General features: G+C 33.7%; 1 protein-coding gene across 1 annotated transcript in view; it reads right to left on the reverse strand.

The window, feature by feature from the left end:
- The window catches only part of Syngr (synaptogyrin), a 55,755-nt gene that overhangs the window by 15,108 nt on the left and 14,177 nt on the right, over positions 1-26,470 (reverse strand). The window contains exons 2-3 of the mRNA XM_072540736.1: positions 10,589-10,826; positions 2,131-2,270 (exon numbers count right to left, since the gene is read on the reverse strand). Coding sequence (XP_072396837.1) covers positions 2,131-2,270; positions 10,589-10,826 — 378 coding nt within the window. The remainder of the gene's footprint in view (positions 1-2,130; positions 2,271-10,588; positions 10,827-26,470) is intronic.

Raw genomic sequence — 26,470 nt, forward strand, 5'->3', positions numbered from 1 at the left:
TCCCACTCCACTTTCTGGACTTTATTTGATGTTCTACCCTATTTTGTTCGGTCAGGTGTAATAGATCTTCGTTTTTGATAATGCTAGGCCAGAAAATACGAACAATTCGTCGTAGACATTTATTAATAAAGACCTGCAGTTTATCTGTAAGGGTTTTTGTGACTTCCCAGGTTTCACATTCGTAGAGTAGAACAGACATGACATTTGACTGGAATATGCGGATCTTTGTCCTTGTAGTATACTCGCCAGATCTCCAAACAGGGTTGAGCATGCTTAATGCTTGTTGAGCTTTTCGTATCCCCTTACCAATATCGTCCTCTGTACCTCCGCTTTCTGTTATGACACTTCCAAGCTACGTAAAGTTTTCCACATTTTCGATCTGCATGTTGTTGATAGTAAATAGCGTGTTGTTTCTTGCATTTACTCTCATGGATTTGGTGATTTACCTTTATTAACTTCCTCTTTTAATATGGGTAACCAGATCCTACTGCATTCTGCCGAGGAATTTGCAACATAATTGGTCTCATTTAGCATAATTAGAACCGCTTCTTTCAAAGAGAAAATAACAGTATTAGTTAAGTCAGTAACATAACGAGGATATATCATTTATGTTTTTAGATAACAATCATATAAAATCAGAATTTGGTGTTTATTGAGAGTAAACTAAATGTAAGACCAAATACTTACCATACCGGGATAGTATTATGAGGTTTTTTCCTCATGATTTACTATAGAATCACTAACAGGAGAATTTCACTGTTATCATGGCATGTGGTTGTCTTTTTAAAGATGAATTACATGCTATAATTTTTCTGATGGATATTCTGAAGTTAAAGTTGATTCCATTTAATCGAATGAACTATCTTACAACAAAGTCGTCCCAGGAACGCAATTCAGCAATATTGGCAATATCATTTTAAAGCCGTCTACTATATATGTCTGAATTGTCAATATAAATGAGTCCGATAAAATTAAATTATTAGAAGAATTTTTCACCAAGTAACAAAAAACAAAATTTGTTTAATTTACTAATGTTTGTATTTTGAGAACGACTTCCGAAGTGGAAATTGAAACGTCAATAAACTTACTTTGAGATTCTGTGTTCTATCTGTGTACACATGGGCTTGAAGTTGGACAAAAAGATATTAAAAAAATGGTAAAAATATGAGATATCTGCAAGCAAAAAGACGATAGCTAAAAATACGATGACCACAAAGAATTCACAGATCGACGAGACCACGATACTGTATCACATTGTCTTCAATGTTATTTGATTCATGATTAACGTTACAAGATTTGATAAATCAATAGGTATCCTATGTGATATTCTTTAATTACTTTGAGAAGAAACATTTTTTCGTGATAGGGAGCAAACTAGTTCTGTACTTTACTCAATATATATTTAGGTTTGTATAGATCACAATACAATATATACCCACAAATAAACGAATTGTCTCCCATAACAGATTATAAATTAATAAGGAATTCATTGAAAGAACCAAAACATGTACATATCTACATAAATACAACGATAAATACCAAATGAGACCATTCTGTGGAGAGCAGATGTAGAATAAACAAAGCAAGATCGTCATTTAAGGATGTCGAAATTATTTCGCAGCCATGACCTAACACAAAAATGACTGTTCAGCAACTCAAAAACTATGTTTTAGAGTGTTTACATACGGTGTCGAAACATGGAAAATTACAGGTGCACCCACAAACATAGAAAAATACTCAGGATTAGCTGAAAAGACTATAATAATTATCTAATAAAGAAATATTAAGTAGTCTACATAAAGACATGAAAGTCTTTAAAACACATAATTTAAAATGACAACAGATTTGAAGTGTTAAGTCTAAAACAATCCAAGGACAAATACCTGACAGGAGAAGAATCTCCTCGCTAAAGAACCTGAACACATGGGTTTAAACAAATACTACTGAGCATTTGCGCGCTATTGCCAATCAAGTAAAAACAACCATGATGAATAAACCAATAGTAAGTTTATCTTTACAAATCTGGTACAGTGTTAAAATATCTGTATATAATGTACATATTTATCTAGATTCTAGGTTTAATTCAAATAGGATTATTTTCAATATTACATTCTGTACTTATGTACTTACCCATGCAAATATGGAAAAAAATGAAAACGCTATGGCAGCCTGAACGTTGTTTACACCAACACCGTTTGGAGGTGGTTCGGATTTTCCCCATTGACTGGTGAGGTACCAAAATCCAACAAAATAGAGGAATGCCCAGAATGCTAAAAATATTTTTTTCGTTAGTTATACAATTTTTGAATGAAGACGCAATGACACAAATAAGAAAATAAATGCTTATTAAATCTTTAACTTTCAATTTATTTAGTAGTGTTGATTATAATACCGGTTCCATTGAACAACAATCTCGTTGCATAATGATACCTGTCTTAACAATCCGTTGGAATGTGGCCGGTGGTATATCTGACATTGAAAATTGTTACCAGCATGTCGATTTTGTCATCTTCCAATAGTTTTATGGCTTCCGTGGTAATGCCATCCGGTCCAGATGGTATACTCCTGGTATATATTTCCTGGGATGTACAAACTATTGACGATCCATGTCGCTACTTTATGAATAACATTTTGAAGTCGAACCCGGGGGATTCGTAGCACCCTCGGACCATCTAAGGGAACTGAGGGCCTTTGCTTCAAGACTATAATTCATAGGCGTCTTGAAACAGGTGGGAATTGATGACCAACACCTCCGTATTATCAAAAATTTATATTGTGCTCAATGTGCAAACATACGAATTGTTCAGAACACGATGGAAACAGTGAAGATCAGACGTGAAGTGAGCCAAGAGTGTACTTCTTCACCGCTACTTTTTAATATCTATTCCGCATTTATCATCAAAGTCGCCGTAGATGAAGAGGCAGACATTAAAATCAACAGAATTAATGTAAATCTCAGGTACGCAGACGACACGGTACTAATTGCTTCCAATCACAAAGAGTTGCAACGACTTATAAACAGAGTGTTTATAAGTCGTTGCACATGTGCACGTTAAACATGTGATGAATATGGGCTACAACCTAATACTTCTAAGAAAAAACTTATGGTTTTCAGCAAAAAACAGAACCGGCTTCTATAAACTAAAAAAATCAATTATGTGCATATTTGGGTAGTTAAAATACCAAATTACATAGTAGCATAAAATGCAAATGAATTTAATACCTGTATTGACATCTATTGCCTAGTGAAAATTACATAACTTGTAATTGTAACTTGTACCGTTAGAGCTCCAAACGTTTGGGGTACAAATATTATATTGTACAACTCTTTGACGGTACAAATATTATATTGTTGGTTATGTACTTTTGTTTTAGTTTTATATTGCTAATACCGGTTCTCGTGTAAATTTAATTTTGTCAACTTTAAAATGAGTGAAAACAATAGCAGTGATAAACGTAAATGTGTTAAAAGTAAAACAATAATTTATTATACATTTATTTCAATAATTCATTAAAATAAATTTTCAGTTGATTTTTGCAAACATTAACTCCTACAATGTTTTTATATTTTGCAGAATGGCAAGTCTATAAACCTGATAAATATGATTCTGATAGTGATTGGGATCCATATGCAACTGATGAGGACAGTGAATATTATGAACCAACTTCCGACTTTTTATCCGAGGAGAAAGGTGGCTATAATCTCAATCCTAGCAAATTGGTATCAAATAATGGCTTTGAAGTGACGTCAGCTCCGGCTCATGGTAAAGGTTTTATATTGTTTAATTCACGTGCACAAAATAACACAGATTTTTTGGTTACGCCCAAGAGAGCACGAAAAAGTCAAATAAAAGAAGAAGAATTGAAAAGAATGAAGGCAAAGAAAGCAAGAACAAGTGTAAAAGAATATAAAACGAAAAATGGTAAAACTATCCAAAAAAAAGGGAAATGGAATTGTGGGAGCAGGATTGCAGGTATGACTGCAGGAAAATATCCGAAAATGATGCAATAAATATTTTTACATAGTTTTATGAACTTCAGACATATGACTTACAAACAAATTACATTGGTTCCTGCATTAAGAAGGTCCCTCCCAAGAGAGTAAAAGCTTAGGCACGCTGTCACAAAGAATTTGTCACCCATATTCTTCTTATGGGCTTTAAAGTCTGCGAGTCGTTCTTTTTGAAACTGTTAGGAATAACTAATCGCAGATTTATTTCGGTGTGTAATAAACTATCCAAGGAATGATTTCTGCAAGCCAATCAACGTGGCAAACATCCACCATGGAACACAATAAGTAAAGAGAGACGTGATGACGTCATATCACACATCAAAATGTTTTCGAGATATAAGAGCCATTATTCTTAAACATACTATAGGCATATTGTTTGTACTGAGTTTAATTTGAAATTTCATAAACCTACAAAGTAAAACAGAGCTGAAGGTACATCATAGAGTTGTAGAAAGTGTCTTAGCTGCCAAGAAAAAAAGACATCGAGTATTGCTCAGAACACTCTCTCTCAACTCGTTTAATATGCTTCGACTTAAAAAAAAACGCTAGCCACACCACGACAGCTGTGGACATATAATTTTTGCACAAATGAAGTAATTTCTGGTAAATCCTACATGTATACTTGGAATGAAACAATTGCTGCACGAGGATCTGTTGGTTCTTGTCTGGTGAAGGTAATTGCCTATTCTGATTCCTGTCGAGGACAAAATAAGAATAAAAACGTAGCTAAGCTATTCATTTATCTGGTTAAATGTACTATTCTGGAAAGAATATACCACAAATTTTATGAAAGTGGGCATTCATATATGGAATGCGATAGATATTTCGACCAAAAAGAAAAAAGGAAGAAGAAATACCCTCATGTATTTGTACCTGATGATTGGGTTGACATTATTAAAAAGACAAGTCACATGTATGAGTAGTGTTGCCCAAAATCGGTCTTGGTCTTGCAGTCTTGGTCTTGTTCTTGCGTTTTCGCAAGACCAAGACCGCCTTATTTAAGCAAGACCAAGACCAAGACTGACCGTTCAAGATTTAAGCAAGAACAAGACTAAGCATGCGAGACTCTTGCGTCTTGCAGTTACGACTGAGTGTCGTTTTAGCGAGTATATTAGTTTGGGTATATGCTTAAAGACTTTATGACACGCAAAAAAATATGTAATAAATCTTTGAAAAACTGGACTTATGCGCATTACGAACAATACCATAAACATACATACGTAATCAAAATATTCATTAAAAAACACATTTGACACGTGCTCAAAGGTCATAATTACAATGTAAAAATAAAATATTTTGTACATTCTTTTCCAGCAGACGACTTCTTCGCTCTGAAATTAATTGTAAAGATTTTGAAAATAGCCGCCCTCTAATCATAAAATAATCTTCTTGTATTGAGACGCCGACAGTAATATCGTATCGAACTTTTTTAAAAATATGTCACCTTAGCTAATAAAAATATAACACTTATTGTTTTTTAATTCAATTTGTTTCCCATTATAATTTAGTTAGGAGTAATCTAAATAAACAAATCTTATCGGCCTAAAACATTTGAGTGTGCGATGAGATCATTCGGTTAAACAAAATTTGCTGAAAGAGCGCGGCTAATATTCAAAAGTAACGAGACCAATTAATAACAGATAATGTCGCCTACCGTGTAAACAAAATACCGAAATATTTAGAATAACGAAGTAACGATATAATATAATTCTCGAGTTGTTAGTAGATACTTAGGATATTGCATAGTAACGAACATAAAGTAACTATAGAGCGTTTCACATTAAGAAAATAACATTAGGCTTATGGAGATCAGTGTTGCCAAAACTCTCAGGCATGCGGTTTACTAGATTGTCGATATATTTTTCGAATTTCCATTTTCAATTAACATTTAACTGTAAAGTCAGAATAACAACTGAAGAACCACAAAGCCTTATTATCATTATGTAGTCTCAGAGAACGACATAAAATCGCTGACATACGCACACCGTATTATTTTAAGTTGCAATTAGTAATTAGATATACGCATTCCAAGCGGTCCGTTTATTTGCTTTTAAATCTTTAATAGCCGGCAAAGTGCATGATTTAACTAAGCAATATTTTCTACTGATTTCTATGATTCATGGTATATGATATTCTTACCGAAAAACAAATAAACTGTCGTTACTATAATTAAAATAAGATAAAATTAAATTATCTTTTGTAAATACTATTTATTTAATTAAAATCATTTTTACCTACTTTTCATCTCTTGTTTCGAATGGACACTTTTGGTCAATTACGTTAAAAACAATTATTTAATTCATGTCTGTGAAAACGAAAATACAAATTATACAACCCTGAATCGTGTTTGTGTTCATCGTGGCAAACTATAGTTACTTTTTCGACATCACTAAACTTCATTCCCAATTGAGATTTCCTTTGAGTCTAATGTAATAATTGTTTTTCATCTAATCTTTGTTGTTCCCGGAGTGACAAGTTTACAATTTGACATAAGGGACGAAGATTCAAATAGTTATATTATAGTCGGAGTAGTGAGAGTTGGAGTTATAGATCTAAAAGATCTGAAAGCAAATTTGATGAGTTTTTCGAAATAATTCATGTATCCCAAATTACTTTGTGTAAATTGTTGTACATAGAAAGGTTGAAATGAAAATGAAAAACAGAAACAGGTCAGGTTTAAGAAAGCATCTAATATCTTTTCACAAAAAGGAATTACAAATATTTCTTCGTGAAAAAAAAAATCCGGTGGAGATATCACAAGCTTTTTAATAACCGCTGGGAAAAGTGGACATGTAAAAAAATATACTTATTACCTTATTACCAATTACATACATATATTATATACCTACTACTTTATTTTGGTAAATTAATGTATTTATTAAGTAGGTATCTCCTTAATTTAAAATAACTTCTTTTGATTATCATTGTTTTTTTACCTATTCTTTATTTTTTCAAGTTAGTTTTTTATATAAAAGTAGAGCTAAGATTGTTAACAACATTTATTTTGCTTTAATAAGTGGATTATAGTTTGTTATCTTATCACCTAAAGAATATGTGCCCTTGATACATGTATATGGAGTTTTTGCCACATACCAATGTTTTTTAGAATTTCCATTTCATATATGGTAGGGGGTCCATCAATTCCTTTCTAGGCAGATAATCTTCTTTAAAATACAGTCAAGTTTATGTCATTAATTTGTTTTTTTTTTGTGTTTTAACCATGTTTTAGCACATGTAAGCTTATTAAATGCAAATGTTTATTAAGAAACAAATTGTCTTCCGTGAGGCATGGTAGATAGTTGAGTTGGTTAGAGCATAGGCACGGATCACTTAGATCGTGGCTTCAAACCCTACCTGGTGTCAGTTGTTTAAGACATTTATTAATTTGGTTGGTCTTTATTATGGCTATGTTAATTCCAGCTTAAAATGTACTTACTCTGTTACGTTGTTCTAAGATCTAAAGTAACGTTTAATAAATAGCAATAGGCTAATGTGTAACTGCAAGACTTGCAAGATTCTTGCTGCAAGACCAAGACCAAAACCGGGAGTGCAATACCAAGACCAAAACCAGGTGTATTAGCGCAAGACCAAGACTGTCTAAGTCTTGTCTTGTTCTTGCACTTGGCCAACACTATGCATGAGTAATGACGACTTTCTCTCATTTAAATATCTTCATGACAACATAAAAGATCCAAAGACGAGGAAAACCGGATATTTAGATGGTGTGAAAATGTCTGGTTTATTTATACAAAGAATGACTTTTAGAAAGTTTTCTTTTAGGATATCCAGAAATTAAAGCTGGACTCCAATTTAGACAGAAAGTTGCTCTAAGCTAACAAGGAGAAGACCAACCTTCACATTGAAAAACCTCGATAAAAAAACTCTACAACGACGCATTAAAAATTTCGTATTCAAAGTATGAGACAGAGTTAAGGACATGATTATATTATATACCGCCTTGCCATCACCAATTTTATATTGATTTGCCTCATGAAGATAAAAAAGGAAAGAAAACAAGAAAAACAGCTAATCCAACCCAGTTAGATATTACCGCCGACTCCTGACGTAGATGTTTATATACTACCAACTCAGGCATTAGAAATCAAAGGTGATATAACGAGGTTCCAGACCTGTTAGACTAAGATTATGATGATTAATTAATTAATGTTCATGTTATTATGTTTATTATAAGCTATAAATAAGTTTGCTAGTTTCACTAATAAAACATTGCGAAATACCAAGTTTTATAAATTTATTTGCAGGCAAAACGGTACAAGTGCACAAAAAAACAAAAACGGGCAATTTTTGAAAAAGTGTCTTATGCTAACAAAATTTATGACAGTGCAACATATAAGTTGCTGAAGAAACAAAGAATGCAATACCTCTCTGGATTTTACAATAACACAAACACTTTAACATTGAATAACTCTATTTCTATTTTTTGTCACTTGTACCCTTTTGCTTCTAACCCCTTCAATTGATATCCTAAAAACATCAGGACTCGATGGTAAGGATATAAGACTGATCTCAAACTTATATGTCCAACAAAAAGAAACAGTGCGATTAGAAAATGAACTGTCCGAGATCTTCACAGTCGGAAAAGGAGTTGGACAGGGTTGCATATTGTCACCGGCATTATTTAACATATACTCTGAAAACATCTTTAGAGAGGCCTTGGACGAATCAGAAGATGGGATTGCTGCAAATGGTCAACTTATAAACAATATTAGATATGCAGACGACACAGTGTTGCTGGCAGATAGTGCGCAGGAGCTCCAAAGGATGATGGATAACGTTGTAGAAACATGTAACAAATACGGCCTAAAACTAAATTGCAAGAAGACAAAAATAATGATCATTTGCCCAACAGTAAGAACACCAACATAAACGCAGGCGATACACCGTTAGAAAGAGTGAAAAAAATAGGCTGTTTGGGCTACAATATTAAGGATACTTGGGATCACAGCTACGAAATAAAAATTCGTATTAAAACAGCCAAAAGCTCTTTTAACAGCCTTAGAAAGATTCTCTGTAACTGCTAGAAAGCTGGAGCCTTACAGAAGATGCCATAAAACGATTAGAGGCATTTGAAATGTGGTGCTTCCGACGTATGTTGAGGGTCTCATATATTCACCACAAAAGTAACATAACCATTCTCCAGAGGCTAAGAAAAGACAAAGAAATTAATAACACCATAAAAACAGAAAATTGGCTTACTTCGGCCACATCATGCGTAATAATAAATATCGACTTCTATAGTTGATTCTACAAGCCAAGATTGCGGATAAGAGAGGCCCTGGACGTAGACGTATATCCTGGCTGGCCCATCTTAGGAAGTGGTCTGGTCTAACGTCAACTGACCTATTTCGAGCTGCTGTGAATAGAATAAGATGGGTCAATGTGGTCGCCAACATCTCTAGAAGATAGGCACATTTAGAAGAAGAGCTTGACGTTTGAAGAGACACTAATGAAAAAATTGGAGGCCTTTAAGATCTGGATCTATCGACGAATATTACCGACAGATTGTGTTGATCGAATAAGACATGAAATAAATCAAAAAATGGAAAAAGGAAAGTATTTTTTGATTTGTCATAAGTGTGTACAAAAGCATAAAAAGCATCGAATGAAAAAGAGCACAGAAATAACGAAAACAATAAAAAATCCAAAGTTCCAATTATTCGGCCATGTAATAAGGCTCTGGGAGGTCCAGCCGGTTCAGGCCAAAGACGAATATCCTGGCTCCGAAATCTCTGAGGGTGGTATCAAGAGACATCCGCTAATTTGTTTCGAGCTGCCGTAAACAAAGTTATTATTGTCAATATGATCGCCAACGTTCGATAATCGGACAGGGTACTGGAAGAAGAAGAAAGGGATAATACTGCACAGAAGTAATGAAAGAGCACAAATACGCCAAAGAATACAAGGCGATACACCATTATATGCAAATTAAAAGATTAAAGATTAAAAGATAAAATTAAGTAAAAATATTAAACTGAGCGAGAATATATATAAAACAATAATAATACTAACAGTCTATAATACGCAGCAGAAACTTCAAGTCTTACTTATAAAGAAGAAGAAAAGTTAGAGATCTTCGAAAAAAAATATTAGAATGTTTATGAGATCCAAGATAATCAAACAAAACGAAATCAAAAAAGATCATTGATGAATTTTGAAATAGATAATATACTGAAGAGACAAAACATTGTAAGAATAATAAAAGCACAGAGAATTAGGTGGTCAGGAAAGCAAAAAAACACAACTTAAAAAAGAGTAATTGAGTGAACATCAGATGGAAAAAAACCGAGAAACGATGGCAGCACACAGACACTACTAGATAAAGTAGCTTGGAGGCAAGTGGTTAACATCGCTAAAAATTATCAGGACTTGTAGCAGATGTACCAAAAACCAGAGGACTGATCCACCACGGCAAACAGATCTGATAAGTTCGTCAGAACTAGTTCAAGTAGTAATGAATACTGTAAAAATTCTTCAATGGTTTCTAACTTACTAAATATTGTATTCGAGGCACCGCAGCAATAAAGAAATGTATAAAATAAATTTATTGTTACTTACCAGAGAATCCCAAATCGCCCAACACAAAGTGCTTCCTTGTTTTGACTGATGACATCTGTTCAAAAAGATATTCCCCAACAAGCAGTCCCATACTGGCCAAAAATGCTATTACACTTATTCCAACGCCGTAATTACATGCATTTGCGTCTTCGTTGTAGAGGCAAAGATGTCTGTTCTTTATAGGATCAAGTTTCCAACCCTGAGATGATATACATCCAAATATGATGACAGAGAAGAGCTGAAACAAACATTTATGTTTACATTTTATTCCAAGAACCATACTCCACATATGAAGTTTAGAATATTGAAAAGTAGATGTGATAGAGATGTATAATAATTTTGAAATAACAGAAATTTTCAAATGATCGATAGTAGTAGGTTGTGAATTCTATACTAGCTTTCAAATTGAATTATATATTTTGGGAATCAATGGGACTAACGTTTCCTTAGATAATCAAAAAGTATCAAAGTGCGACTTGAAAACCCTAACACTAGACCTTTGCCAGAATATTACACGAACTTTACTTTATCAATCGTTTAGAGATAATCAAAAATTAGAGAGAGCAGATTTTATCGAAAAACTTGCATTTGAATTAGTTACACCACATCTCATCGGAAGAGCCAAAAATCTACATGTAAATAGAAGAATCCGGTCAAATATTTGTGATATTTTAGGTTTAAAAGAAGAAATAGGTCCCCAAAATAAAATTGAACGTTTTGCCAAAAGAAAGACTTACTTTACTTGACCTTCACAGAAAAAAACGGCAAACCGTCTACGAAGTATGAATTAAAAGAGTTCCTAGCATTAGCTAAAACATTAGCTTCAAAAAAATAAATTACATTAAATGGAAAAAAGTGAATCTGTTCAACTCCGCTGAGACAGGCCACGTTAGTGCTCACGTTACAAAAATGATACGTTAGTGGTTAAGGGATAACAAAAACAGTACAAATAGGTACAAACAGGTCCTTACACTCTGAGATAGCTAGACTGGGTATGGATGGCTAATAGGTTAGTGAATTTTTATTGTCAAGTTTTAACAACGTGTACAAAAACAAGTTTAGTATTAGCGTTCCTGTCAAGTATTATATATTTTCGTACCTTTATCAGGCTAATTAACTCATTACTCATCCAAGGTATTTTAGTTGTTAGCTTTATTGTGGTATTGTATTTATTTAATGTGCATGTATCTAAAAATACGCGTCCTGTTTTTAAGTTGGTTATATATAATAATGTTTATAAAGAGCTAAATATCCACAACGGAATATTAGAGAGTTATTTAAGAAGTATTTTAGATAGTTCTTTATTAAAAGCAACTTTAATTTGACTTGGTACGCTTAATATCGTATTCTGCATAGTCTTATAGAGATGTTCATAAGACCTATTATAGCTGATTTATGTTCTCTAGGAGCTTCTTTGGAATGACTCCAGTAGTAGAGAGAATAATAGGTATCATTTGGGCACTTTCCATTCTCTACTTTCTCTTTAAGCCGAGATTTGACAGAACGTGGAGCGGGGTTCTTCATCGGCGAACAGAAATAGAAAATACATAAGAAAAAGACAAAATCTAAAGACGGGAACCAAGGCAACCTGGGATACCGTTTTTACAGTCAATATTTGTGGTTAAGGATCCCTGAGATAGAACAAAACTGTCTATTTACGGTGAACGCGTGCTGTCCCGTAGTTTGTCGGTAAATCAACACGGTTCAAAGGAAGGTTGGAAGCTGACGTTGTTTAACGAAGTTTTGTTGCAATTTTTATCATTGTTTAAATTACCCAACTTAATAAAATTTTTACCGCCAACACTGATGGACAAAACTAAACTAAACCCTCGATCTCAATGGGACACGCTGCATTGGGGTAGTTATCTAAAAGTAAATATTTATTAATTTCACAATAAGGCAGCGGGCCAATAGTGCTCTCTTTTCTTTTTACTGTTGTTTATTTTCTATTTCTCTTCGCCGACGTGAACTGGCGAAGAGCGCCTCTACATGCTCTGTGAGATGCCGGCTTTATTAGATATAGCTACATCTATTAGTGTTGTTTGCCTATTAAATTTAACTAGAATGAGATCCGGTCTATTATGCGTCACTGGTTTGCCTGTGAACACAGTGTGGTCCCAGTACAGCTTGTAGTTGTCGTTTCAATCAATTTGTCACGGACTTATTGATAATAAGGGAGATGGTCGGTTTGGAGCTTACTTTCGAAATCGTTTCATTAATCTAAGGTTTGGAGAAGTCTCATTTTGTTAGCTAGTTTTTGGTGAACAATATTTTCTACTTAGTCATGACGTTCGTTATATTCGGTACCGACAAGCGCCTGACAATCCCCGGTACGATGTTGGATAGTTTCTTGGGCTTGACATCCATATCGGCACATGTCGTTTTACTTCTTCGTTCGTTTTTCTTGTTTAGACAGATAGTTTAAGCGCATTTCTCCCCTCAGTTTAAGAGGCGTTGCGTCATCTACTGAGCAAATTAAGCGATGTAAAGTAGATTTCCCAGACTGCGTCTGAAAATAGGTCCTTGATTAAATTAGCAAACTGTTCATCCAGTTGCTTACTTATGTCCATAAGTCCTTTTCCCCCTAGATACCGCGGTAATGTTGTTCTCTCTACTGTACTGCGTGGATAATGTTTTGGTGCCTTTGGGAGAAGTTTTGTTATTAATATTATAATTATTCTCAATTATTAAATCTTCATGATCATTATGCAAAATAATGTAATATTATTCAAAATTTGCATTATAATAGTATGCAAAAGTAACAACTCTATTTCTTCGTCATTTGTGCCCGCCTAAAATAGTCTTGTAAGATGAGTATTATGGATTATGGTATTCTTTAAATGACAAAATAATGAAATTTAAAAAAACTCGAATATCGAAGTAAAACACTTCTGTTGTATTGGTATATTTAATTAAAAATTAAATTTTAAAAATACAAAATGATCAAGTTTAGAACGTTTTCGGACTAATCATCTTCAGTGAACTTTGTAGTACTTGCAAAATAACCTCAAAACCAAACAGTGGTTGGGTTTAAATGGATTAACCCATACTTGAAATTATTAAATTATCTGGCAATATGCCGATGGACTTATACTGCCTACAGGGAACATAAATCCCTATTTGAAAGAGTTTTCTAAATTCGAACTGTAGGAATGTTAAAGCGGTTTCCCACGATGGCGATATTCCAGACGGACGCGGACCAGCTCGCACCGACGCACCGTGGGAAATGTCTCGTCCGTGGTAACACAGGCACGTCTGTGCTGGTGCGATGTATCCATCGAGAGTCGGTAACATCAAAGGTGCGGTACATGCCCGTGCGACGCGATCCGAGTGTGTCCTTGTTTTAACAGACAAGTACAAGTCAGAAGTTGTTCATTTGCTGACACGAGTAGTTGTCTGTAGTGTTGTCAAAGTTGTCTTGCACTTTTTTGCTAAAAAATGGAATGGACAAACAAAGTTATTTATGATTTTTTTAAATTTGTATCAAAATGAAACAAGTTTATGAAATTCTACGGCGCCAGAGCATAAGAACCGGAACGATATATACGATGCATGGAACAGAATAAAAAATCAATTGAAGAATAGTACTATTTCGATTAAAGACTTAAAAAATAAGAGAGACAATTTAATATCAACATACAGAAGGCAAAAACAAAAGTAGAGACCTACACAGACTGTCACTGACCGTAGGAAGAGCTCTGTCTGTGGTACGTTGCCGTCCGTGCTCATCGGCTGTGCGCGATGATCTGTAAATTCGCCGACAGTGGGAAGCCGCTATTAAATGCCAACTGAACATTAGCGTGTCTTCTGAAGACTGGCGTGGCTTTGGCACACGGAAAACAATTCATAAGAAAATTTTATACAAAAGAATGGATATGCCAATAAGGAGAGCTAGACCAAGAAACGTGGGCTTCAGGACATTTGGAGAAGGATTTGGGAGCAATGAAGCACAGACGATTGAGTTTTTTTCCTTTTTTGATACGCTTCAAAGTCTGATAAACTCGTAACTATATTTAAGTTATTAACATTGCTTTCAAGGAGAAACTCATCTTGTAACCTCCATTATATTTCCAGTAATCATCAACCTCTAAAAATCATACGAACAAGCTGAATTTTGAAAAGAATGTCAATTTTGAAAAATCATTTTAAAAAAAAATGTTTATCAGCATTTTTTATGTAGAACGAGCCGTTCTCTCAAGAAACAATGCTTGAAGCGACCGGCGATTTTCGAAGCAGCCGCCGATTCCACAGTCACTTTAGAATTTCCATTGCCAAAGCCTAAACTTTAAAACCTATAGCATGAAATTTTGGTTTTGAGTTTTGGCAACAAATGTGAGGTATTTGAAATACGCCTAAAAAATCCTGAATCTAAACTTTTACATTACAAACGCTCTTAAACATTTAAAACTGCTTCTTTTTAACCTTTCAGTGCTAACGCATGGTCTCACAGACGGAGCTAACCTATTCATACCGATAATTAACGATCCGTTCCGATATTCGCGCTAGGTCATTCAATAGCTTCATATTTTGCCTAACCGTTGTTAGTATTAAAATATTGTTGAATGTAGATACACGGTTCGTTCGTTACACACGATTTCGGTCTCAGAGACGGATGTTAGCTTTTGCGGCTGTACTAAAGGTAAGGATTGTAACTTTTAGCGTTGTATTTGTAGTGAATAAGATATTATTTTTTTACTTTTTAGAAATAGAAATGAACTACGAGGAGGAGCAAAAATATTTGCAGAGACTTCTAGAGGACGTTGATAGTAATGATGAATTGGAATGCAACGATTCTTCGGATAGTTCTGAAGAAGACGAAGTTGAAATACAAAATCTCGATACAGAGAGTGAACAGGATATATCAGAAGCAGAAAATGATATATTTCATGAGGCAGAAGCAGAAAATATTTGCCGGCGAATTCCTATTTTTTTTGGTAAGGATAAAAAAACTAAATGGCGAAAGCATGTTGGTAATAAGCGAGTGCGTACAAGAGCAGACAATTTACTGAGACATTTACCAGGAGTAAAGGGGGATGCTAAGGAGAAATTAATCTTTAGTGATATTTGGGGATCTTTTATAACAGACCAGATGTTGGAACTTATTGTAATAAATACAAATATAAATATTGAACTACATGCTGATCCTTTGAATAGAACCTACAGAAAGACGGATATACTAGAAATAAAAGCACTTATAGGCCTGTTGTACATAGCAGGAAAGTTCAAGAATAACCATCTCAATGCTCGCGACTTGTTTAGAAAAAACGGTACTTCCTTAGAAATATTTCGCCTTACAATGTCATACGAGCGATTCAAATTTTTATTGGCATTTATTCGCTTTGATAATAAAAAAACTCGTGCAGAGAGACAAAAAATAGATAAATTAGCTCCTATTCGAAACTTTTTTGAAGACTTCAACACCAATTTGCCAAAACACTACACCATGTCACACTATTGTACAGTTGATGAAAAATTAGAAGCTTTTAGAGGACGCTGTGGGTTCAAAGTTTATATGCCAAAAAAACCAAATAGGTACGGTATAAAAATATACGCCTTGACTGATGCTAAATTAGCTTATACCTCAAATTTAGAAATTTATGTTGGTCAGCAACCACAGGGACCCTACCAGCAAACCACAAAGACTTTGGATTTAGTAGTACGTTTGTGCAGACCTATCTGGGGTACAAATAGAAATGTTACACTTGATAATTTTTTTACCAGTAAGCAGCTAGCTGATACATTATTGGCCAATCATCAGCTCACTATAATTGGAACTCTTCGAAGAAATAGACCAGAACTGCCTTTGGAATTTACGGCGCCTATAAATAGGCCTACTTCTACAAGTATGTTTGCATTTCAAGATAAATGCACTATTGTTTCGTATATTCCAAAACCGAAAAAAGTTGTGCTCCTGATGTCAACAATGCATTATGAAGATGATACGTTGGATCCCCAGACTGGTAAGCCTAACATAATAATTGATTACAACGCAACCAAGGGAGGAGTGGACACTATTGACAAGATGTGTGAAAGCTACAATTGTGCAAGATCGACTAATCGCTGGCCCATGGTGATATTTTATGCACTACTGAATATCGCCGGCATAAATTCATATACAATATACAAGTGTAATTCTGCTCGGAGAGCCCAACGCATACCACTTAGAAGAACATTTTTAGAGACAATGGGTATTCAATTGCTTGAACCACATGCCAGACGTAGAGCAATTGCACCAAATATGCCAAGGATGATAAGTATGCGACTCAGAGAAATGTTTGATATTACGTTGAATGTGCAAAATATTGCAAAATCTCATGGTCGTTGTTTTTACTGTGGAAGCCAGAAAAGTCGAAAAACAAAGTACAGTTGTTACTCGTGTAATAAATTTATGTGCTTAGAACACATAAAGGGTATATGTGTGGAATGTTCAGAAAAAGATTGACTTTTTTTAAGTTTAAAGTTACCTCGTATTATTAGAATTTTTTAAGTGTGGTTATTATAAGTGGATAATGTAAGCTTTAGTTTAAAAGCAACTAAGCAAATTTTTTGTTTGTAATAAGATTTTAGGGTTTTTTCCCACATTTTAGAATAGTAGCTTGTTTTTGTTAAGTAATTATTTTTGTCAAAATAAATGTTTATAAACATAATTTTTAAATAAAACTGTATTTATTTTAAATAAAAAAGTATTTAATAAGACCCTTAAAGTAATTAAATTTTAAAAATTGGTAAAATTTACAGTACTAGGGCATGTATAAATATACGGTCCCAGAGACGGACGTTAGCACTTACGTCAAAATAATTCACGTTAGCACTGAAAGGTTAATTACACAAGTACGTTTTTCGAAACTACACAACTTTAGCTACAAACCCCATCCAGTACCGTCTTCTTGGAGACATTTCCCGTGAGGTGCGATCGTTTGTAATGTAAAAATTTAAATTCTGCGTTGTTAGGCATATTTCAAAGGCCCCACAATGACAAAAATCGCGCAACGTTTTATTTAACACCCTTTATAAAAATTCCATATGATGACTTTGTTGGTTGCTATACGGAATAGCTGTGTTGAGGTCTTTCTATACCATGCTTCCAGGTTACCAACCCTTCCAGGTTCTTCGTCCTGGGGCCACTTTTCCTTCAATTTTAACTAGCAAAATGCATTGGAGTAGCACATATCTGCCTTGATTTCTCATTATATGTCCCAAGTACTGCAGCTTACGGCTCTTTACGATGTTGACCAAATCCGCGGTTATGTTCGTCTTCCGTAATACTTCATTGGTGACTTTGTCTGTCCATGGTATCTTTAGGATCCTTCTGTATAACTATAGCTCAAAAGCCTGAAGTTCTGATAGTTTCCGCATTCAATGTTCACGTTTCTACTCTGTACAGAAGCACTGAGTACACGTAACATTTAAGGAGCCTTATTTTTGTTTCAAGGATGAAGTCATGGCTCTTGAACACAGAGCTCATAGTCAAGAATACACTTTTTGCCTTTCCGATGCAACATTTAATCTCTTGACTATTGTTCCACGACTCATTGATTATAGTCCCAAGTAGTTGTACTATGAGACTCGTTCAACTCTAATTTGTTTCACATACTGATGATCATTAGCTTGGTTTTGCTGGTGTTTATATCCAGTCCATATGTTCTACTTGTTTCCGTTATTTTGTTCATTAAGTTCTGCATCCCTTCTATGGTATTGGAAAACACTATTGTATCATCTGCATACTGCAGGTTATTGAGCTTGACTCCATTTATTGAGATGCCTTCATCAATATCTTTTAGAGCCTCTTCAAAGATGTGCTCCGAGTACAGATTGAACATCAGTGGTGAAATTATGGACCTCTGTTTCACTCCCCTTAAGATTTTCACCTGATCTGTATATTCTCCATCTATTCGGAGCACCGCTGATTGATTCCAATACAGGTAAGCTATTATTTTTAGGTCTCTTCCGTCAATCCCTGTCCTCTTCAGCACTTCCATCATTTGTTCGTGCCTGACTATATCGAAAGCCTTCACCGTTGAGTTGATATAAATTTTATTTAAAATTACTTTTGCGCACGTAACTGACATTCAAAATCGCCGGTCGCTTCAAGCGCTGGTTCTGAGAGAACACTTCATTCTAGATAAAAAGTTAACTAAAATTTTTGTTCAAAATTATCTCAGCTGCATTTTTTATTTAAAACATTTTTTCTACGGCGTACAGATTCTTGGTGAATAGATTTTTCCGTCACCCCCGCCCCCTTAGGGGCGCTTTAGGGGAGGAGTGGTAATGCAACTTCTTTGCGGTCCCAAATTTGTCATTCAGCTTGTTCATATGATTGTTAGAGGTCAAATCTCTGACGACTTATAGACGAGTTGGGCGTCATTTAGTGTAATGAACAATACCTCTGTAAAAACAAGACTCATCACGCGTTGAACGCTAATAAATATAACGAAGCCTCAAACTTTGGCTATCATTTCGAGTAAAGCTCAAGACGTCTATGGATGACGTTCAGTATTTGCGGCGAGATTGGTCGTGGATAAGAGTTGCAAGCAAGATATAAAACGGGAAAAAATTTAAAAAATAAATAAAAAAAGTTGTTCAACGTCATCCTGTTTTTATTCGGGACATACAAGGAAACCCGATGACGTACCAATAAATGAGAAAGTAAAGACAAGAATAAGAAGTGATATAACTAGTCATATACTCGGAAGAAATGGTTTCCTGTATATTATTATTATTATTATTATTAGATTAGGTTGACCTCCCCCACCATCCGCCTCCAAGCATCCCTTTCCTTGGCTGCTCTCCTCCATATTGTATTAATACCGATGCTAATATAGAAATTTATTATAAATCATGTGTCATGACAGTATTTAGACATGTAGAGATTCCGTTTGAAACAGATGAAGTATTAATTAGTAGATAACCTCCGAAAGCCATTACAGCAGTAAATAAACTTAATTAAAAACTAATAAAACAATAAGCTGCGGTATTTTCATTTTGCGTAACTAAATATAAACATTATTACAGGAAAAGTTACTATCCAAACATCAGTTATGTATGTTTATGTAAGCAATATGTTGATGTAAACATAACAGGGTTATTTACAGAAAATAAAACCGTTCTTAATGTGTAAAATGAAAGATCTAATAAAATTTAATAATCAATAATTACCGATCATTTAATAAATTAAAAACTTTAGATAATATATGTACCACTGTTTTAATTAGAATTTAGTATTCAACGAAAACAAAAATAGATAAGGCAAAAAGCTCGGGTGCTTTCAAAAAAATGTTCCCATGAAATATTTTTGCCTAATCACATTCGTGAGACACCCCAGAATATGGTACAAGAAATCGTACGTGTGATTATTGGTCCTAATTTTATTTATGATTTTTTTTTGCTCGAACTATTTTTTTTGTGTTCTTTGGATCCTTCTGATCAAAAAAGGTCTCTTCCAATGTCCCTCATCGCTTCTAGAACGGCATCACTCCCAACCGAACATTTCCTTCTTCCCCACAGTCGACTCACACAGTCCAAGTCACATAGTCTAACTCTAACGTATTCCCTCTACCATCAACTTCCAGCATATTTCCCTCTTAACTTTGCCGTTGGTCCAGCTGTCGATGTGTAACATATCAACCTAGAAAACAGATAGGATTCCGAAAAGGTTATGGAACCAACGACCATCTACACAATATGAAAACCCTAATAGACAAAACAGTGAAATACAACAGCAACGTTTCTTAGTCTTTTTTAGGAAATCGATACCAAAACTGTAAGCACTGGTTATAAATAAAAGTTTGTGAACAAAAAAAGTTACTGATCCCTTTCTGAACATTGAAATAAAATAGTTTACGATGATTCCAGAAAATTGGTGAAATAAATAACAAAAAAAAAACTAACCTATCAACTACTGTATATTTCATCTATAAATAAAATAGAAGTAATTATACGATAACAGGTAAACGAAATACAGCAATTATGCCAAGGTCAATTGTAGATAAACAGCATTGACCATAACAGTTAAAATGACTGTATCTCACCTAAACAGGAAAACGTACGCAGCGGATGCTACTGGTCGGTCACTGACGGAAACCTTTGGGAAACACAACTGTAATATATCATATAACCACTATGAAAAAAAATAAAACCATTACATTGTTAAATAAAACAAACTTTTTGTTATTTGTAACTTTAAGATTATTAATATTTAAATGAAATTTTTATATTATTATTGAGAAACTCAATATTGAACTCTGAACATTTCTTTATTTAAAATTTCTCTTAATGATTTTCTCCAGGTTAAGGGCATTTTTAGAATTTTTATTTCGTTCGTTTTATAAGTTCAGAAATTGTATCCACTTTTAAACTTATTGGATTTCGTATCCAGGGAGTTATAAATTAGGTTTTTCTGTTTTTCATGGAAACTGTGATAAATAGGTTATAAATATGAATATAAATATGATTTATAAGGAGCCATAAAAAAAATCGCAATTGAGATATTGGAATGGAATAAGCCCTCCTTCTTTTGGACTGTTAGGCACTACACAAGAAAATCTAAACAAATATAAACATAACCAAACTTTTTGACATTCTTTAAAATACAAATAAAAAAAAAATGGAGTTCAAATCTAAACATATTTAAGTCCTGTTTGTTACTTTTGTAACATACAAAGGGGACCTATTTGTCACAAATGTAATAAAACTCATAAAAAATATCATTCTTGAAAGAAAGTGAAAAATATGTAATTCTTTTGACCTCATGTGAACCATCTACGGTTTTCTTCTTTTTCGTTTAGGCGAAACACGTTAATCTCTGGCACTTGGTAATAAGACCTTTGTACCATACCCTATTTCTTTTTTCATTAAATTCCAATAAGTCCTGTGGTCTCAACGAAGGCCAACAGTTTCCTCATTGGTAGTTTTCGGATCTCTTTTGGTTCAATCCTCAGTCGGCCAGTGAATTCCCGCCTCATATCGTATGGCGATCTCTTCTTCCATTTCGCATTTTTTGCACGATGGTTCATTCACCTTAGAGTTCAAATCTAAACATATTTAAGTCCTGTTTGTTACTTTTGTAACATACAAAGGGGACCTATTTGTCACAAATGTAATAAAACTCATAAAAAATATCATTCTTGAAAGAAAGTGAAAAATATGTAATTCTTTTGACCTCATGTGAACCATCTACGGTTTTCTTCTTTTTCGTTTAGGCGAAACACGTTAATCTCTGGCACTTGGTAATAAGACCTTTGTACCATACCCTATTTCTTTTTTCATTAAATTCCAATAAGTCCTGTGGTCTCAACGAAGGCCAACAGTTTCCTCATTGGTAGTTTTCGGATCTCTTTTGGTTCAATCCTCAGTCGGCCAGTGAATTCCCGCCTCATATCGTATGGCGATCTCTTCTTCCATTTCGCATTTTTTGCACGATGGTTCATTCACCTTACCTATTTCGTATAGGTGTTTTCTTAAATGATAATTTCCAGTCACCACTTCAGTGGTCGTTTATTGAGGTTCGTCAACTTGTCCGAGTTTTTTATCAATATTCTTGATAACTTCCTCTATTTTCTGAGTCTGAATTTGCTTTTGAGTGGCTCTACATTGAGAGGGTAAAGACGCCGCGCCGTTCCTGTAAAGTTCATATTATACTGTCTTAAAATAGGCAGCTACGAAAACTTAGTATAATCAAACGATGTAATAATCACCATTAGTCTAGGCGGGATCTGTTTTGGATTGGACATTTTCCATAGGAAGATATTTTTTTGCTGGAATCCCTTCAGGATGTGCCCAATATCGATAATCACGATATGCGCCAGTCGCAAACCCTGTGCTAAATTTTTTATTTAACAAAATCTGAAAACAATTGAAAATTTCTCATTTTTTTGCTCCTATTTTCGTTTATAATAAAACATAGCAATAATTGGAAAAAAAAGTACAAAAAAATGAAGTTAATCCTTTAAATGTTTTCGACTTTCTAAACTTGACTTACAAGCTCCATATTCCGCCTAGAAAAACCTTTTAATATGTTTAAAACGTGTGCTAAATTTTGTTAAGATCGGTCAGATAGGTTTTGCATAATAATTTTGCAATCCAGCCTACTGGAAAAAAATCGCAAATTTTCAAATTTATAGTAGGCCTTAAATAAGGCTCTCAGTTGCAAATTTTTTTACACTTAAAGGAAGGCTCAAACTTTCAAACGCTTTTTGTAAAATTCAAATCGGTTCACTAGGAGAGCCTAAAAATTTTTTTTAAGTTTTTATAAACATTTTTTATATATATTAGGCTTATAAACAAATTGAATAACTTTATGAGCTTTAAACATTTCAATTTCAAAATTTATACACTTAAAGAACATTAAAAGACGCTTCTTTAAAAAAAAAGATACATTCGGCTTACTGGTTGCCGAGATATTGAAGGTCAAAGTTGGCATACATTTGCCGTGTAACCATAAGTGATATAGGGCTCGTTTTTAAACAAATACCCTCGTCTTGTCAATTACTTTTTATATCAAAAGTTTTACGTAATGCGCTTCACGGCAACATCCATAAAAAAGACAAATAAAAAACCGTTTTCGCGTAAAATGTCGCTCGGAATGCATGAGAGGTGGTGGTGAGGGACATTCACTCGAAATGTGAATCGGCTAGTTCAAAATCAGAGCGCGCGCTAAAAATTGCATTATCTAGGCTTCTTGTTAACCAATTTTCCTTTTTTTTTAATCGCTGTCTCGGACGACAAGGATTTCAAATATCATATTTTCAAATACCATTTTTAATTGCAAATTGGTAAATTTGCAATAAACAATTGTATGTTAAACAAGTAATTTCTTCATGCATTTTTTTTTGATCTTGCAATTTATACATTGAAGTAAATTGTTACTTTTAGTAAACAAATATGTATTTATAAATTGTTAATAAATAATTTAAATTGTTAAAACAAAGGCGAACAAAAAAAATTTTTTTTTCATAAATAAACTTTATTTTGACTCAATCTTCAATAATTTTTTTTAAAGTCTTTTTCTTTTTTTGGAAGGATATGTTTAAAGCTCGTAAAGTTATTCAATTTGTTTATAAGCCTAAAAAATGTTTAAAACTTTAAAAAAATTTCTAGGCTCTCCTAGTGAACCGATTTGAATTTTACAAAAAGCGTTTGAAAGTTTGAGCCTTCCTTTATGTGTAAAAAAATTTGCAACTATCTGAGATCCTTATTTAGGGCCTACTATAAATTTGAAAATTTGCTATTTTTTTCCAGTAGGCTGGATTGCAAAATTATTATGCAAAACCTATCTGACCGATCTTAACAAAATTTAGCACACGTTTTAAACATATTAAAAGGTTTTAGGCGGAATATGGAGCTTGTAAGTCAAGTTTAGAAAGTCGAAAACATTTAAAGGATTAACTTCATTTTTTTGTACTTTTTTTCCAATTATTGCTATGTTTTCAACAATAAACATTAAATTTTCAATTTCTAGCTAACGAAATATTGTGTAAAATTGAATAACGGAACTTTTAACTTCTTATAATTTTTTCTCTAGGATCAATATTTTCCGAATTATAAACGAAAATAGGAGCAAAAAAATGAGAAATTTTCAATTGTTTTCAGATTTTGTTTAATAAAAAATTTAGCACAGGGTTTGCGACTGGCGCATATCGTGATTATCGATATTGGACACATCCTGAAGGGATTCCAGCAAAAAAATAGCTTCCTATGGAAAATGTCCATTATGGTCTTAATTTCCACAGATCCCGCCTAGTCTACATAGTATGATATCAGTATCCGACTATGCTAGCGCAAATGTTAAATTTATAATAATGGTTGTATCATTTTTATCAAGTGTGCCATAGATTAGTAAAATACAAAATAAGTTGCTTAAATATCTAAAAATGATTTAAAGTACATAAATGGTAATTTTTTTTTTTGAATTTTTTTTTAAGTATGTACAAAAAGATGAAGAGCAATTGAAAGTTTTTGAGAGGAAGATTATCAGAAACATACTGGGACCAAAAAGTGAAAACAGCTTCAGCTTCTTCGGGAGCGTATAGCTTGTATATATAGGGTCCACCGATGAAACCGGAATAAGCTTATTTAGAGAGACGATGCCTTTACATTATAGTAATTTTCGAAAAATTTGTGCAAAGACGTGTATACACCACGCGAATACATTATTATTTTTTGAATTTAGAACTATACGTGGAAATGCAGCCAGAGGGACCCTTTCAATTGAGCAATAAACCTAGCGACGTATTTCTTCAACTTGTAACTCCGATATCTAGAACCAAACGAAATGTAACATTCGATAATTGGTTCCCAAGTTATGAACTGATGCTGAAGATTTTAAAAGATCATCAATTGACTTCTACTGGAATTGTAAGAAAAAAACAAAAGACAAATACCTTAAAGTTTTCTAACATCTAGGAACAGCCCAGCATATTTCTCAAAATTCGGATTTCAAGAGAGTGTAATGTTAGTTTCACATGTAAAGTAGAAACGATATGAATTGGGAAAGAACAATTTTTGGGGTCCGGTCAGTAATTCTACGGCGAACATAGAAATAAAGATAAATCTTTGTAATTCTGTAATTATTGATTACTCCTGGTATTAGTCCACATGGATATTGGCGTGGCTTATTAATTTTTAACGTATCTTATTGGGTAATACTGAAATGTAATTGGTCAAATTTTTCGGATGTGCATAATATACACTGAAACCAAATCTGGCTTTGCCGTTATCTGGCAAAAGTTGCTTCTCATGTTTCAAAGGCGGCAAGCATATAATAAACACAATAACAGTGTCGTCGTGATAAACTTATAATTATTTTATTTTTATAGTAAAATTGTATTCTCATTTTTTAGTTCTCAAATTAATAAGCACATTACATTTCACTTGCATTATGTATGTATATACTTTTAATCATCAATTTTAAATTTCAATAAAAGTTAAGGAATTTTTCGGATCCAGTCCCGAATAATTCAGAAATATAAACATTGTTTGTAATTGATCACTAACGGTATTGTCCACATTGCAGCTGTGGCTTATTACTTTCTACGTATCTTATCGGGCACTACTGAAGTGTAATTAGTCAAATTCTTCGGAAGTTATTACGCTCAAACTTTATCGTTATCTGGTCAAAAATGTCTTCTTAGGTTTCTCATACTAAACGATATATTCAGTATCGTCGTGTACGACAGCAAGTTCACGTATATTTTTAATATTTTTGTGCAAACAGTAGTGTTGTGTTTTAGTTAAGTTTGAGTTAAGACAGTAGAAATAAGTTGTAAATACATTAAAGATGACTTTTTGGCGACCATTTGAATGTGATACCAACGAGAATACTAGCGACAATCCAACGGACGATTTAGGTATGTAAATTCTTATTTAAAACAAGTTTTTTTTTTAACAATTAAAAGTAAAAATATTTCTTTTAGATCCAACACCAATGAATTGGGAATTTGTAAATAAAGACTTACATATTCAAGCACAAAGGATTATTCTAAATATATATTCCTGTTTAAGAGGCGAAAATAGTACACTTTCGGAAAATAATATTGTGTTAAGGATATGTGAACTTACCAAACTTGCGCGTACGACAGTTTTACATGTTATTGCAGCTGGGGATGTAAGTGATCATTCTGTTAAACGTCAAAGAGTTGGACGAAACCTTAAAAAGATTGATAAGGCCACTAAAGACGTTATTTGTCGCTATGTCTACGAATTTATCAGGACAACAAAGTTCCAACGTTGGAAATGCTTCAGGACAAGTTGAAAGTATATCCCGATTATGCATACAAATCCCTTGATACATTGAGTCGTGTTTTAATAGAATGCGGATTTAGTTATAAAAAATTAGACAAGGGAATGGTAATTATGGAATCTACAAGGATTGTGATACAGAGGCAA

The sequence above is a fragment of the Diabrotica undecimpunctata genome, chromosome 1, assembly GCF_040954645.1.
Source record: "Diabrotica undecimpunctata isolate CICGRU chromosome 1, icDiaUnde3, whole genome shotgun sequence".
NCBI lineage: Eukaryota > Metazoa > Arthropoda > Insecta > Coleoptera > Chrysomelidae > Diabrotica > Diabrotica undecimpunctata.